The following is a 16,141-nucleotide window of genomic DNA, read 5'->3' as shown; positions in this document are numbered from 1 at the left end:
GCCTTGATGACCTAAAGGTCTATGTTACCAGGTCATAAAATTAAAAAAAAGTTTTGCCTTGATTACAATTTGACTGACATCTGACAGTCTAAATACTAATATTTATCATTTATCGATTAGTCAACGATAATAACTGAATTACAAAAACTGTGCTGGTATATTATTTTGGTGTTTTGCAAGTTTGGAAACATATCAATCTCAACTTTCTATTTTCTGCCTGAGCTTGCTTTGATATGGATGTAACGATCGTGTAAGTTATTTACAAGCATGAATGGTGATCAGAGTCCTGGAAGTCCTTTAGATCTCAGTGATCGCGAACAAGCTGTATTAATGGATCCTATAGATCATGAGAGATGTAGATATCCTTACTGCATCGTTTGGACCCCTATACCCGTTCTAACGTAAGTATCTATGTTTGCCAATAAGAATGAAATTTTTGACAAAGTGCGTTACAAAAATCTACACCCCAACCTTTGATCAGAATAAAACAAATTTGTCATTTAACATTGCATGTCTTTATTTTCTTATATACTACACTCTGTACTACTGTATTAAAAATATCCATAACACTCATTTTTGAGCATTTGGTAATGAGTTGATTAATTTTATTGCAAGTTTAAATAACAAGTCCTGTTGTGTGTTATAGATGGATTTTCCCATTCCTTGGGCACATGGGAATTTGTACTTCAAATGGAGTCATCAGGGACTTTGCAGGTCCATATTTTGTATCAGAGGATCTGATGGCTTTTGGTAACCCTACCAAGTACTGGCAACTCTCCCCACAGAAGGCAGCAAATGGACAGGCTGGCTGGGACACGGCTGTCGCAGAAGCATCTGAGATATACAAAAAAAGGATGGTTTGTAAACTTTGGCACCTAAATACAAAGTATTGCATTGTATTTATTACTTAGAATCATGTCTCAATTATTAATGTGTATAGTGGTACCAGCCACTGTTGTAAAATATATTAAACAATAATTTTATTTACAGCATATAATATTTTATGATAACTGCCACTCGCATGTGGCCACCGCTCTAAACATCATGAACTATGGAGGCTGCAAAAACTGGAACATGGTGAAACTGGCATTCTATATGATACCTTATTCAAAATATGTCAGGTAAACCTGCAATGTAATATTGTAGAAATTTATTAATCCATTAATTATGTAAATTAATTGTTGTTTCATATTTTGAGATTTTCAAAGTCTTAAATCTTAAATATCTTTTCTTATTTGATACTAATATTATCTTACTTTTTCAGTTTTGGAAGCTTTTTGAAGACGTGGCTGCCTTTTCTTATCATTGCGGCCTTCATATGTATCTTAGCAGCAAGAATTTAAGATTGCATTATAAAAATCTCATTGGTCTATCTTTAATTTCTTTGTTGTTTTACTTATATGTATGTAAAGCATGAAAAAGCACAATCTGCAGTTTTTAAATAGAAATTATTGCCAATGTGTTAAGGCTGTGATGGCTCTGTAATATGGAAGAAAAAATTGTGTTTTACCACCATTATTAATTTATTAATTTTTGGTTTTCTTATATTTTGGTTGAGGAAATCAAAATCCAGATTTATTGGAAAGTATGGAGAGTTGAAAGTTTTTGAAAATATTTCTTGAATGCATTAAAATGTATTACAAACACATATTGTGTTAAGTTTGTAACTTTGACTCACTGTTTTACAATATATTTCAATATTATAAGTAGGTTTTACACAAACACAATGGTGTATTTATTAATTATTCATTAGCCTTGGGGCCAATGTCTTAGTTATCATCTACCATTTTAATAATATCATTATGTAAACGTATTTCCTAATATTATAACTATTATATAAACCTCAACTGCTTGAGTACATTTCTATTTTAATCATATGAAAGTAACTGATAGCAATGGCTCAAGCACAGTTTCAATTATGGTAAGGCGAGGCGACTTTTCATTTGTAGACCGATTGAAATAAAAGTATAACTGGTGGTCATCCGCCATTGCAATATGATATACACATGGACACTCAAATATTATTAATATGAATAGATTTCAGAATTATGGAACATATACATAAAGCGAGCCTTAAGAGTTTTCTTGGGAGAGCTAATCTTGTTTCTCACATTCTTCTCCAGTTTGATATCTTTTGACATTGGCGCATAGAGACCACTACTAAGGCTAGCTATAAAAGCTGCTTTATTGTTAGATAATTTCGTTTATAAGTAGTAAGTTTGACTACTTAATCTTATTTTGAAAGATAATAATGTGTATATCTTTATATTATGGTGCTTGTGAAATTATATACTGATGTGTTTATGTACTTCCAAGATATTCACATTGCCAAATTCATCTATGGGTACTTTATATTATACCTATCCAGTCACACTATTTTACTTCTAGCACTATATAGGAGGTGATGGTGATGAAGTGATCTCAATTCAATGATGAGACTATATTTTATAAAATAAATAATCTACTTCTTAATAGATATTTATTAGATGTTTGTACACTTGTCTGACATATGACATACTTAAATATTCATTTATTAAGATTAAATTTATAATTTACATATTCAGTGTCGCTAACTCACCTCGTAAGGTGAGATCAGTTGAATGTATGTAACTTATGAGAAATGTGTTAATGTCTTAAATTATATAAGTTTCAACTTTTCAAGTAATTTATAACTTTATCAATCTTAAACTTTGTGTACTTTGTGTTTGATAGTGTTTAATAATGTTAAACGGGTTTGAAACAAATAAAAAAATCTTTTTAACTTTTATTTTACCTTTATATAATTAGTATAGTACATTCTTAATTATTTATATTTACAGATCACAAATACATACTTTAAATATTGATTTTTATGTGTACATAGAAAAATATTCTAGTGCATAACATTGTAATCTTCCTACTTCAATTAGGTAAGGGGTGGGCAGACCTTAAACACTCCACATGGTTTTGCTATTACTAAACCAGATCAATTTTAACAGAGTTATTTTAATTTCCACAAAGATACATTCTCATAAGGAAAAGGGGTTTTAATTATTTATTATTTAACTTTTTTACAACTTAGCTAAGTTATTAAAAATCTTGTTACAGTTGCTATTAACTACATTTTGAGACAAAATTTGTTCTACAAACCAAAAACACGTTAAAAATAATGTCGGCATATATGGCACATTTAACACTCTTTCAATACACTTTTTTCAACTGAGAAATCATAGTCGTAACTGCTCATGTTAATTTTGCTAGTTAAAAAAGCAAGCAGATCCCCGATTTCTGTGGCAAAGGCATCTTTATTTTTGGACATTTGTAATTCACGTGACAACATAAAAGGCACGCCCTGAAGGTAATGAAAGGTTTGGTCGTTTGCTTTGGGCACAGGCGCTGGAGGAGCTGGCCTCTTTACTTGTCGAACGTCACTAATACTTGGATAAACACTGTTCCTTGGAGATGATGGATCAACAATCACAAATCCATCGTCAGATCTGGGCCCTGGTATAGGGGGTGCTTCATCTTTCACGGGAGAAGATCTCCTCTTGCCAAACAAAGAAGAAAACATTTTTACTTCTATTTTATTTTACCAATATTAAAATCCTAAGAACAACTACAACTATGAATCATTCATGACATAAAGTTTGACGTTTTAAATTAATAACAAAGGCAAAAAACCAAAGAGCAAGTTAAGAAGAATAATTAAATTGTTGACCATAAAACATTCAACATCTTTCACTTAGGTATTTGAGTTTTACTTTTTCAATGTAAATTAATCTTTTGAAAATAAAGTTTGAAAAGTGTGCTTCGTTTACGATTTCTTTAACTCGATTTATTTCGATCAATTCTTTTTTGATATCGTTGTACTGGTCAACGATGTCGAAGTTCAACTCTAAATCAAGCCTAATTAATTATTAAAAAATAAAACATAAGATTAACATTATAATGTACTAATTAATTTGGAGTAGAAATCGCATGTTCTGAAAAATAAAGTTTTTTACAAAATAAAACAAACCCATTAAAATTTGATTGGTTTGAATGTTTGACAGTTCTTTCTTACAAGTTTCTTATTAGCGAATAAGCAAATAAGAAGAGCGAGAAATGGGTCAATTGCCAAGTATGACAAGTGCAATGCGTTTAATTATTTTAACGTAAGTGAACTAACTCAACTTCAGACGTCAAAATCTGGCAAAAACATACATTTGGACGTGTTTTGAAGAAATTATCCATGGAAAAATTTAGGTGTAAAATATTAATTTAACAATTAATGTGTAGTTATAAAGTGGATATGACAAGTGCTATAGTGTTGATGTAAAACAATTACTTAAAAGTGTCTGTGAGCAAGTTGTTATTTGCTGTTAAACCAGGTGGCTGCTGGCGCCTATCTGGTTATTATTTTTCTTTATGATCAAACATTTCTGGGTTATTCTTTGTATAGAAAGATGTTCGATCTTGAAAATTGACTTCAATTATACAATTTACCATTATTATCAGTATTATACTCATTAATCATTAACTTACATATAATCTTTATCACGTTTTATAACAACTTGTTTAACAAAAACAGTGATTATTTTAAAACTCTACATGTGTAAAATGTTACAATTCATATAAAAATTCTATCCTAAATTGTTGTTAACTTTCGTAATGTGTGATTGATAAGAATACAATATCTTTATGACTTCATTTGATTCATAACCATTTTCAAGGTTAAAGATTATTAAAGATTACCTTTGCGTATAGTTAAAATAATAATCACACCCTTGACCACCCTTAAAAGTCGTAGGTTCTACTGTCCTGTCACACCTCTTATACTTTTTCTACATAGTCTGTGCATCATGGTAATAATTCAACCGAGTACACTTTCATACTACATTTCTCTACAGCTCAGCTTGAATCTGATTGTTGAAAAACATTAAATAGTAAACCAATGTGTAGCTGTTTGTTATTTATTCACCACCACATGTATGTTCTATATGTACAAATAACCACATTATTTTTATTACAAATTAGGATTTCTTATTGAAGGTATTCCAATTTATAGCTTCTCTGGTAATCATATGAGATATTGATATCGAGAATATGAAAAGGATCAAATTATAACTGTATAGTATAATATTATTTTTTGTTTTTATAGAAAACTGGCTGTTACTTGAAAATGGCCGATGACTCTGGCCATTCATCCTCACACTTAGGTAAGTCAACTACAAACTAATGACATTTTATCATTATTTTATTAGCCTTCATTGCTTTTATTAATTCTTAAATATGTTGCTTGTAATATTAGAAAAAAAAACATAAATATGGCATAACATATTTAATTGGTTTTGCTCCGATGATCAGTTACTAAGAGTAATAAGTTGGGTGCTTTATTTTGTTCACCAGTGTCAATGTATTACAGAGTACATTGAAAATTTGTTTATTTTTTTCAACAAAATACAAAATGGATAACAAAATCTTATACAAGTAACATCTCACTGACACAAAGGTGACAAGTCACTAGACCTTTTTGTCGTCCGTCAAGCACAAAAACAATTTTTTTTTAAGTCGAAAAAGAAACAAAAATCTGTGTGTTCTGGGTAATTGCCTAAACAGCTGGGCTGATTTTAACGGCATTTTTTTTTCAATTCAGTGTTAATTATACCTTAATTTTTTTACGATCAAGGTGTCAAAAGCATTTTGTGGCTTTTAGTTATTTGAACATTAACAAATTATTGGTTAAATTAATCATGGGAGCGTTAAGTGGTGTCGACAGATGTAGGTAGATGTCTGCGGGTAGTGATTTGGGGTTCCGGGGGTTGGGGGCAGGTGGCGATGTTTTCGCGGGGTACGCCGGAGGCTCGGCCCAACGCCCCGATCGATGTTCACAAGGCCACGGCCGGGTCGCTATCGATTCACGTATAAATAGCAGCAGGCCCGGGCTCCCCGCCCCGCTCGTCCCCCGACCCGCGCCCCTGCCCGCCGCCCTGCGCCCAAGTCGACGTCCGGTCGACCTTGGAGCTTTGCCTGCACGTGCTACTCGTTACTTCCTTAATCATGCAACCAGCTGATATCATGTACTTTGGATGCTTTTGTTTGCTTATGTAATTGAAATAATAAAAAATGTAAGTAATATTGTTCCACGCATTAATTTTTAATGGCGATTTGTTGAGTGGAACACGACTAAAGTGGTAAAAGTTATGATATTTGGCATCATCATTACATAACGTCTACTAATATATTATACCAACACACAAAGTGAAAAATCTAAATTTGTTTGTTAAGAATATTATTATTCTAACGTGAATTGAAATAAGCTAAGAGCAAACCGCCACGTACATGCGGCGTTTCTATTTGTCACGTATACTTACTCATTGTACTAATTTAATTACAATAACAGATCCTTAACTATTTGAAAGATTAACATTTGCATAACAACCAAAATTAGGGGCGGCGCTGCGCTCTAGCCGAGGTCGGTTCCTTTTTTTATATCATTAGGTGGCAAACGAGCGAGCGGTCACCTCAAATCGCAGAAATAGCGAAGAGAACGTTGCCCATAGACATACGCAATAGCATATGCGTTGCTTACCTTTAATCGACGGAGGAGAGGATGCAGATAACAGTGGTAGAGCCCGCTTTAACATCTTCGCACGAATATTTTCCCTTTCCATGCACCTTCTCATCCGGAAAGTCCACTTTCACTTCCCATCCTTTCCTTATAAGAAAAAGGGTGGGAAGGGAAAGAGGATTAAGTTAGGCCTCCGGGACCCACACTTATCAGACGAAACGCGGAATTGCTTCCACTTCATACCTGTCTTCTTTGTGGTTGTGGTATTTCACCGGGCGACCCGGAACAATTCGTGCAAAGATGTTAAAGCGGGCTGTACCACTGTTAAAACCATCTAAAATATGTGTTCCCGTCTTCCAGTACTTAAGTATAGCTAAGTCTTGTAAATATAGAAAATACACTTAGGACTTATAACTTGATTAATTGTAATTAATTAACTTTGTTATAAATCGTTTCTTTAGATGCTATCTTTTTTATAGCAGCCGAGTTTTTCTGTACACGTATATGTACACGAGATTAAGATCAGCTCTTAGATGAGAAGAGGTTTATGTACCGTTTTCACAACCATTGAAAACTGATTTGTTATATTTGTTAACTTGTTATGATTTATTGTTCACGGCTTTAAGTCGCGTCTAAGTACTCAGTTTTCCTTGTTTACTACTTCTTAATGATTTCTCGGAGCTGTCGAGTGAGGAAATATAAAAGAAAAATTACGTTATGAAAGTGAATAACGGGAAAATATTGGATTCTAATTAGAAATAGGAAATCTTTCCTTGAAACTAGTACCCAATTAAGAATTACAAAGGCGTTTTAAATTCCAATTTTCTATTCGAGCCTGCGCTGGCGCTATTCCATTTGCAGAAAAATTGCAACAAATTAACGCCCTATAGATAGAATAATAGAACGAAGAAGTGCTATTTTTTCGACAAAAAAGTGACATTTTGATTTTATTGTTGAAGTAACATTGTTTAGCTAGTTATATCATGTGACCTGCAAAGTGCCCAAATTTTACACGCACCGGGACAAGCAACAGACAATACAAACAAATCAGCTAAACGTCCCCCGCTTGTTGTGACTGCGGTCGTTTGGATACGGGAAGGTCAAGGGCGCTTTTAGGATGTAAGGAAAGGGGATAGGGAGGCGGGCGCCGGGTGGTGGGGTCCCATGGGCGGGGCTCAGAGCCGAGCGCCAGAAATAGACTCAGCAACACCGTTTGTCAACATACGCCCACGCAGCGACGCCCCGGCCGACCCTGGCCGCCCCCCCGGGTCCGGGTGGCGCCGCCGCGGGGGTAGGGCCTGGGGTAGACAGGCTCGCGTCCTGGAAAACCGTCGTCTTCTGGGAAACCGAGTGTCGTACTACGCCAATCTCTGACATTCCCCGATAAAAGCATTTAATACTACAATTCTTACTACTGCGATTTTATTTTATAAAATAAAAGGTTACACAAGTTGCGAAAACTATAATATGTACCTCACAAGACATTTTACATCACAAGACCTTTTAAAATCTATTAGTAAATGAGTAAAATTATATTTCAATACTCTAAACCATGCGGCAGATAGTATTTAAACTTATGTAAGTGAGGCTAAAGCTAGAAGGTGGCTAAGTTAATTAATGATTCCAATTACAATAAAGTCGCCACGCGCCCTTTGTACGCGCGAGTCTATTTCCGTACCTCCCTCGACCTTCAAGTTCGTGCTTCAAGGTGCTAGTACAAGCGCTTTACAAAAAATGTTTCCGTAATAAAAAAAAAAACTATATTTGCTTGTTTGTTCGGTAGAGGTTTTTATAATCATTTTGTAGCAAAACAGTTTATGTTGGTAATGTTTAAAACCGAAAACGTTAACTTTAGTTTTTGACATGTTCCATTTCGTTCCATGATTAACTTCTCATGAACCATACAATATTGAGATAAAGAGTTTAAGTAGTTTCGCAGTAGCTGTGAGATCGGTTGCTTCATTACTCATGTCCACATCATATTATAATTTTTACTATGTGCATTTTAAAAAGGGATGGGACAGGGTGTGGTGGTGTAAGGGTGGCTTGCATTGCCCCCCGCCTCCCCCACTCGCTCGCACTGCGCTCTGCAATCACTAAACCGGCTAACCTACATAAACTTTCAAACTTTCAACTAATCCTTCTTGTTGATAATAGAATTAAAGTTGTTGTGTTGTACCTATTATAAATTCCGGCGATAATGTGTAATAAAAACTGCTCCGTAAAAGTATTCCGTTTCTAGCTCGTGTACACTGGACTGTGTCTAATGATTTATTTAATGTAAAAATGAGGCAATAACTATTATTCCACCCTTTTTCAAATACAAGATCAAGCAAGAACTGTGACGAATTAAAATTTATTGATGTACTGAACTGTGCTTTTATCTCAGTATCAAAGAGTAAAAGCACATAAATGTGTCTCATATAGAAAACACGTTGGTTGGTGCTTGAGGTCGGGCAGCGTACAGCCAATGACCACACTCTGGCGCCGGGCCTATACGCTCACGACCGGTCTGCTTCAGGTTCCTTAATTCTAAAAATATCAACAACCCTCATACTTACATAATTATTATTGCTCGGAGGCTGTGTTTCCTTCCCCTGCCGGAGAGCGCGCTGGCCGCCCCGCGACCGCGACACACCCTCAGCCCTCAGTCGGAGACCAACCGTCGTGTAGGTCGAACGTATCCTAAACTGCATCCTATTATCACATCGCCGGTATGCTCATCGTACTCTCCGGACTACATTTGTAAATGAACTGAGAATTATTATATGATACGTACAACGCACGATGACCATTTGCAATAACAATATCTCTTAATTTATTCAACATTTATCTTGTTTTTATAAATTTGGTGCAAGTGGACCATAATTTTCAAGTGATTTAAGAAAACTAGTATGTCTGCCGACCCGGCGCCTGTCTCTACTAAAGGTAACAACTGAATTAATGTTCTACTGAATATGCTTATTTCTTTGTTTTGCTGACTATATCTTTTAGTTCTATCTTCATCATGCTTCATAAATATTTGATGTATAAGTTTTATGTGGAGATCCAAATACCCCGAACCTTAAATACCATAACAATCCTTCTATGCGCTGTTATTTGAAATGCAGGTAGTTGCTGTTGTGAAATTAATCCTAAAACATCGTCGTGTTTATATCAAGTACTATATAAATATTGATTATTTGATTTGATTTGAAATATAAGTGGAACTAATGTAGAGTTTCCGATGTTTCTGGGTCACGTGTTAACTATTTCAAACATATAGAGCATCGCGCTACCTTCATCCCAAAGAATAAACAAATACAAAGATTTCACAATTTGAAATACTTGTCATATTTAAAGAATTAATCTCACTACGGATTTTTGAGATAGACATGTACAACTGTGTACCACAAATTCCTTCGTCGAAATTGTGACCATTTTACCCAACATATATGTACCTATTTCCAAAGTTGCGTAGTTTAGTCGCTAGAGGCCTTCAAAGTTTTTAAATTATTTAACGTTATGCAAATATCTCTAAAGGTCTTTTCGATTTTATTCATATTTAAAGCATGGTTTTTGTTTGTTCAATCTAATTAGTTATCACGTGGTAGTGTAATACAAATTTGGTTATTTAACTCCGAGGGAACTTGGGGTATGGCAGTGAAAATGGCAATTAATTTGTATTTTTTATATTGTAAGGTGGCAAACCAGTAAGCGACTAGAAATACTTATTAACGCTTAAATGTCGAAGTGACCGTTACCCATAAACATCTCCAACTAGTTGAAAGTTTATCGATGCCTTGCCTACTTTAAATGGACAGAGAAAGGCCCGAACAGAAAGACGATATTTCACCTACCTATATGTACGTCTTCCGTGTTAAATCTACCTTCCCCTAGCTATTCTTCTTTTATAAGAAGAGGATAGAAAGCGAAAGAGGACCAGACTTTGGCTTCCGGCAAGCATACACACTCATCTGATGAAACGCAGAATTACTTCCACTTGTCGCACGTTTTGTTTTGTGGTAGTGGTATTTCACCGATGAAACAGGCCGTTCTTACAACAGCTAATGTTGCTGCTGACTCTACCACTGCTGAGTGTTGTAATAACTGGCAGGTGCTATGAAACAAAAAGCAGGCTAAAGAGATTTTTAACATTTGACAATTTCTGTCTCTGAATTGAGTTGAAGAGCGAATAATCTCACCCCATATATCGAGGAACATTGCACTCTTTCGACATTTGATTTGGCTGTACGAGGTCAGTGTCCATGACGTCACGCTGCGTCAGTGACGTGTCCCGGGTTCGAGTCACGACCGTGGCAGATCGCGTGGCGGCGCGGTCGCGTGCAGTCGCACGTTGCCCTCTGTCATTACAGCTGCTGATTATAGGGAGCACTGTTGTTTACTGTGCAACTTTTCTACGAAACTTCGCACTGGAATTAAAAACTATTTCATTTCGTCTAATGTATTTCTACGTATTTCTTTACATAAATATTGCAATGAGTACTGGTAGAATAAGGCCTGGGTCTGTATGAATCATGCGCAAAAGTTACCTAAACCTCTTGCTCATTTGGCACCGTCTTCAATAGACAAACTTCTATTTCAATATTATTATTAAAATAATTTGTTAACACACTGCAGCTAATTAGCCGATGCGTGTGTTGAATAGCTTAGAGACATATTGTTTATCTACTCTATTTTTAAAAGTGTTTATTGATGGAGCCATCATTACGTTTTCTACGAATTTGTTCCAAGCCGTGTCTGTTCCTTGGTGGCTTGATATATCCAAAAGTAGGAAAACAATTGCGAGAAAGAGTTCACGGGCATGTCGTCACTATCCTATAATAAATAAAAGTTATCTCATCAATTTTGATAAGTGGCTCTTTTATGTCAATAATAAGACCGATTTCCCGACAAATAATTGTATCAAAACTGGTTGAGCTGAGTGATGACTACGTACGAACTTTCATATTCTAATCTATATTCGTAAAAATTGGCACAGCCAGTAATAATTTTTGGCTTTTGAGTCATCATCACATTAAATGGGGAAACTGCGCAGTATGGCAGGTGTCGGGTGAGTGGTAAATCTTGCGAGGCCCATTAGTGACAGGACGGGTCCTGGTTGCGGCCTAGTGCTGGGTGTATTTGTGCCATCCCTGACGCACGTTCACCGCTGACCGTGCCACTGGGATTTCCCGTATTGAATCATTGTGTTTAACATTAAGTGTCATCAGAGTTAAAAACAGAAACTCTTATTTTTTGATTTGTTGGCCATAGTTGTGTAAATAAAACACTGATACCGTAAGCTCTAAAAATCTAATTAGGATTGCTTTAAAAATTCTCATTTGAGCAAATCAAAGTTTCCAGTGCATTTCGCAAAATGCTTTTAACCTCAATTATAATTTTACTGCGATTTACTGATCTTTGATAATTTCAAGACCGAAATTTAATTACATGCCACAATAAGTGTATAATACATTTCACAGTAAATTTGAAACTGCACACATTCACTGTGGACTAAAATAATTGTGTTTAGGAGTGAAGCAATTATTAGCGCCAACAAAAAGACCGCGGCGCCGTTTTGTGCCGATCCTCGGTCATCGTGCAAATGTGGCGACGACGGCAGTGGACGCCGGCGGGCGCCACTTACTCACCTCCCAGGCCTGGAGCCCGGTGGCACAGGATTGATGCGCGACACCGATATAAATTAATTAAGTAGTCGTATCATGAGATTATTTTCGCTTTTAATTATAATATCAATCTTGGATTTCGTAAAGACGAACAAGGACATACTTTTGTTTAGAATAACGAGGTGGTACTGTTTCGGCGAACAGAACATTCTAAGTAGTTGTTTCATGTAATAGCCGAGTTTTTATTCTAGAAGAATCTGCCGTTAAGCTTCTGTATGACTTTTTTGTTACTTTACTGATTTTTTTTTATTATTGCTATAATTTAAGGTATAAATAGAGATTTAGTGTTCCTATGTCACGATCTGCTGCATATCCGAGGAAAGTAGTGGCTCCAATGGCACGGCGTATTTTGTCCGTCGTCGGTCGTCGGCTGGTTGTTTTTTTGGACGTCTATAAACACAGACATGAGGCGCCCAAAGTTCGCACACAAATAGAGTCCGCTGCCCGTTGCCCGCTCGATCGGCGCCGGCGCAATTGACTCACCCACTACCCAGGGTTGAACTTGAAGGTGCTCACAAAATGTCGTATTTATCGACGTTGTAATATCACCTGTAATAATTATTATGTCTTCTTTACTTTCTGTATAATATATCTATTGGACAAAGATGAAGATCAATACGTTTACTGAGCAACTACGAGTATAATTAATAAAATATTGATGCCAGGCAACAATGTCATTGGTATAAAAGTTCTGAATTTAAAATAACTTTATTTTATCCGTATAATAATAGTGTATTGTTTGTGTTTAAGTGTGAAGGTGTAGCCGATAACGTAAAGGTCGAAATTAGTGAAGGAACGACTGCATATTAATGCGGTCGCGCCCGCGCCGGCTCGCCCAACCGGATCGTGCATTATCGCTTTGTTTCTTTATATGGCCGGCGAAATTACCAATTTGGGCAAAATTTCAAGTACTTTGGATACATTATTGGCTGACTTTCGCGCTAATATGACAGCATATAAGCAATTAGGAGACTACTGTTGTAGTTTTTTTTCTATCAGGAACTCAATGTATTTTTGTGTTTTTTTTTATACCAATTTTGAAAAGAAAATTTTGTTTGTTAATAAATTATGTATTGTTAAAAACCTATTTCCTAAAATCGTTTACTGATAGAAAACACTTTCAGCGTGTGACCGTGGCTTTATTTTAACCATATCGTCGGCAAACGGTAACCTGGTTTCATCATTGTAACAGGCGAAAGTAAAATGTGGCTATTTACTTATCCAACATTTTTAAGTAACATGTCCATTGTTCTTTGATGTGCTAACCTCATATTCAAAAGTAATGTAAATAACACTACTTTCGATTTGTCACTTGTATACAGGTTGCACATAATTTCTTGAAAGAAAAAATGAAGAGCGACATAGTGTGCGTTAATCCTGTTACGCACAATTACGGTGGCTCGTATAAATAAGCGATTAGATCAGCGCGTCTGGGCGGGCGGCGTCGGGCGGCCGGCGCCCGGTCACTCGGCCTCGGCCGGAGGATGCCGCGACAGCTCTTCCGCGTGCTCCGACTCCTCGCGACACGTCATTCCTGCTTACAACTCCACGTCATAGTATCAAATTTATGATGTTTCCTTCAAAACTCATAAAGTTGGCTTGAAATGATTTTAGTCATATATTCAACCATATTTCCAGCATGTGATGTCTCATATGTCACCGAGATTTTTTCAAATACTTATTATTCCTTATCTTCTTGGGGTATGAGGTAATTCGCGCTTTCTATTATAAGGAACAAAGCAATATTGTACAAATTTGAACGTTGACTTAAGTAAACGATTAAAAGTGCATCATATATAATCTATCTGTGCAGATATACATATGTATGTAATCAGCGTCACAAATATAAATGTGATATATTTGATGAGTCGTGTATGGAACCTGATTTCGAGAGGACAATGTTTATTAACAATTAAAGGAGGAACAGAATAGATCAGTTTAATTTTCATGAAAGCTGGAGTATCGTCTGTCGGCCACAAAGCGAATCATATATATTTTATAGTCGGCCATTTGTCGGTGACCGGCCTTTTGCAGGTTTGCCTTGAATTAATTTGTGTTTAACAGGCAAGGTCACATTCTAAATATAACATCGCGGCGACTTTTATTACAAATGTAAATAATAAGTTGTCTGTATAGTCAACTATCGATTATAATAATGTAAATCCTGCCCTGTTCTCTACTGCATATGTATATATATGTAAGTCTCACGTAATCATATTTGCCGAGAGAGGGATGTCTTTTTGCTGAATTTATGTGTGCTATAAATAAATTATTATACACATTCCAAATCACCGCCGATCCCTATATCTTCATCCATTAGAATAAAGTGAGGGCTAACAAAATATGCTCCGTCCTAATGAAATTTTGATGTTAAACAACGCTGGAATCGGACGTCGTGCACGGCTCTCACTCTTATCTAATCTACTTAATTTAAGTGACTTGCGATTTTTGTTTTTTTAACAAGTCCCAAGAAATCAGGTATTGAAAAATCAAAGTCAAAGCCGGAAAAAGTGATATAATTTTTCCTTCTTGCACTTTGGCGTTTGGAAATGCTTACTAATTTCACAGACTTTTTCGAAATAGAGGTTACTTTGTTCCTTTTCCAACAGTGGTTTTGATTGCTTTGTCAAAAGTGTGTGGCATCCATGATTGCCTAGGTTTGAAATGTTACGTTAAAAGCGAAGTCAGGGACGATGCAACCGTCACGCTAAGTGAATAAATGTTGGCTTGTCCTAACATATCAGTTTGAGTGAAATTGTGTGAGACCAAGGCAATTTTAAACTTCTTTGACCCCTCGTTTAAAAAAAAGTGATAGTGGAGCAAATTCCTTAGCTTGAAACTATAATACATTAGTTTTGTTCAATCTCTTGGGTATTCAAATGAACCAACACATCCTCTTTACATATAATAGGGTCTTAAAGGTACGCAGGTACAGTTGATTTGACGCAACACATGCTCGGTCCGGGTCTGCGTAATTGACTACTGTTTTCCTGTCGGAGGCTTTTGTCTTCGCTTGGTATTTTTACCATGTCTGCGATAATCGTGATAGTTGTCACGTAAGCAATTGTTAGCTTTTCTTACTTACGACTGATTTTAAGTAATCAATCTGTATATCTAAAAAATAATAGTCAGTGTTGAATTTAATCTGAATATTTCCGGCGGTAAAGTGAAAAAAAGTTTTATAGAAATTCGTTGAAGTAGTCCATGTACCAATGTGTTTTTGAATTTAAAACGTATATTTATTCGTCGTTGTCGCAATGCAGGAAAGCTTCGGGCGACCTGCACGTGTCGAAAAAGAAATTCAAAGATATGTGTGAAGTCAGCCAACCCGCACTGATTCAGCGCGGATGACTATGATCTTGTCACCATAAGTTGAATAGGCTCCGAGCACATCGGTAAGGACATATTCATATATGTCTCAGTCAGCTCATGCTGACAACGATTACATTTTAATTACGTTACAGCTTACAGCTGCACGTGTGAAAAAAGTGGCTTACTCCTCTTTTTGTTAGTCGCCTGCAATATTAATGACGTAAGACCGTGAACTATCGTTGACCTTCGCGGCCGTTTCATTACTAAGTCCGTCGATGTGCGCCTCATCGAGCTTTCTTTCGGAACGCTTCCTGGAAAATTATGCAAAGTTGCCAAGAGAATTTAGTGTAATGTTAGCCGTTTGTCGCGTATAGCGGCTCGAGGTCGCTTGCAGCGCTGCAGGGACCAGTTGTGAATGGATCGGTGGCGCTGGCGGCGCTCGCGGCGCGCGCGCAACAGTCTGTGCCCAGCTGCGAGCCGAGGTGAACGTGCCAAGCTCGAAAGTGTGTTGTCTCGCCGCACGTCGGCAGTGCCAGTGCCCACATAAGATGTTTGCGTGTAGCGCAGTGCTATTCTTTCGTGATTGAGTTCAGTACAGTGTTTAAGGTGGATTCCGGACTTTACCGGGCCG

General features: G+C 36.4%; 2 protein-coding genes across 2 annotated transcripts in view; both read left to right on the top strand.

Annotated features, from left to right (window-relative positions):
- The first annotated feature begins 78 nt into the window (after window positions 1-78).
- LOC106119663 (protein REVERSION-TO-ETHYLENE SENSITIVITY1) lies at window positions 79-2,752 on the top strand. The gene is made up of 4 exons (XM_013314751.1): window positions 79-401; window positions 647-857; window positions 991-1,121; window positions 1,265-2,752. Exons 1-4 carry the CDS (start codon window positions 268-270, stop codon window positions 1,341-1,343), a joined length of 555 nt encoding a protein of 184 aa, XP_013170205.1. The 5' UTR covers window positions 79-267; the 3' UTR covers window positions 1,344-2,752.
- Window positions 2,753-4,143: 1,391 nt separating this feature from the next.
- HDAC4 (histone deacetylase 4) overlaps window positions 4,144-16,141 on the top strand; it is a 43,277-nt gene continuing 31,279 nt past the window's right edge. The window contains exons 1-2 of the mRNA XM_013314635.1: window positions 4,144-4,370; window positions 5,120-5,177. Coding sequence (XP_013170089.1) covers window positions 5,141-5,177 — 37 coding nt within the window. The 5' untranslated portion in view covers window positions 4,144-4,370; window positions 5,120-5,140. The remainder of the gene's footprint in view (window positions 4,371-5,119; window positions 5,178-16,141) is intronic.

This window comes from Papilio xuthus, unplaced genomic scaffold, assembly GCF_000836235.2.
Source record: "Papilio xuthus unplaced genomic scaffold, Pxut_1.1 DF827135.1, whole genome shotgun sequence".
Taxonomy (NCBI): Eukaryota; Metazoa; Arthropoda; class Insecta; order Lepidoptera; family Papilionidae; genus Papilio; species Papilio xuthus.
This window is presented reverse-complemented; position numbering and strand designations above follow the sequence as displayed.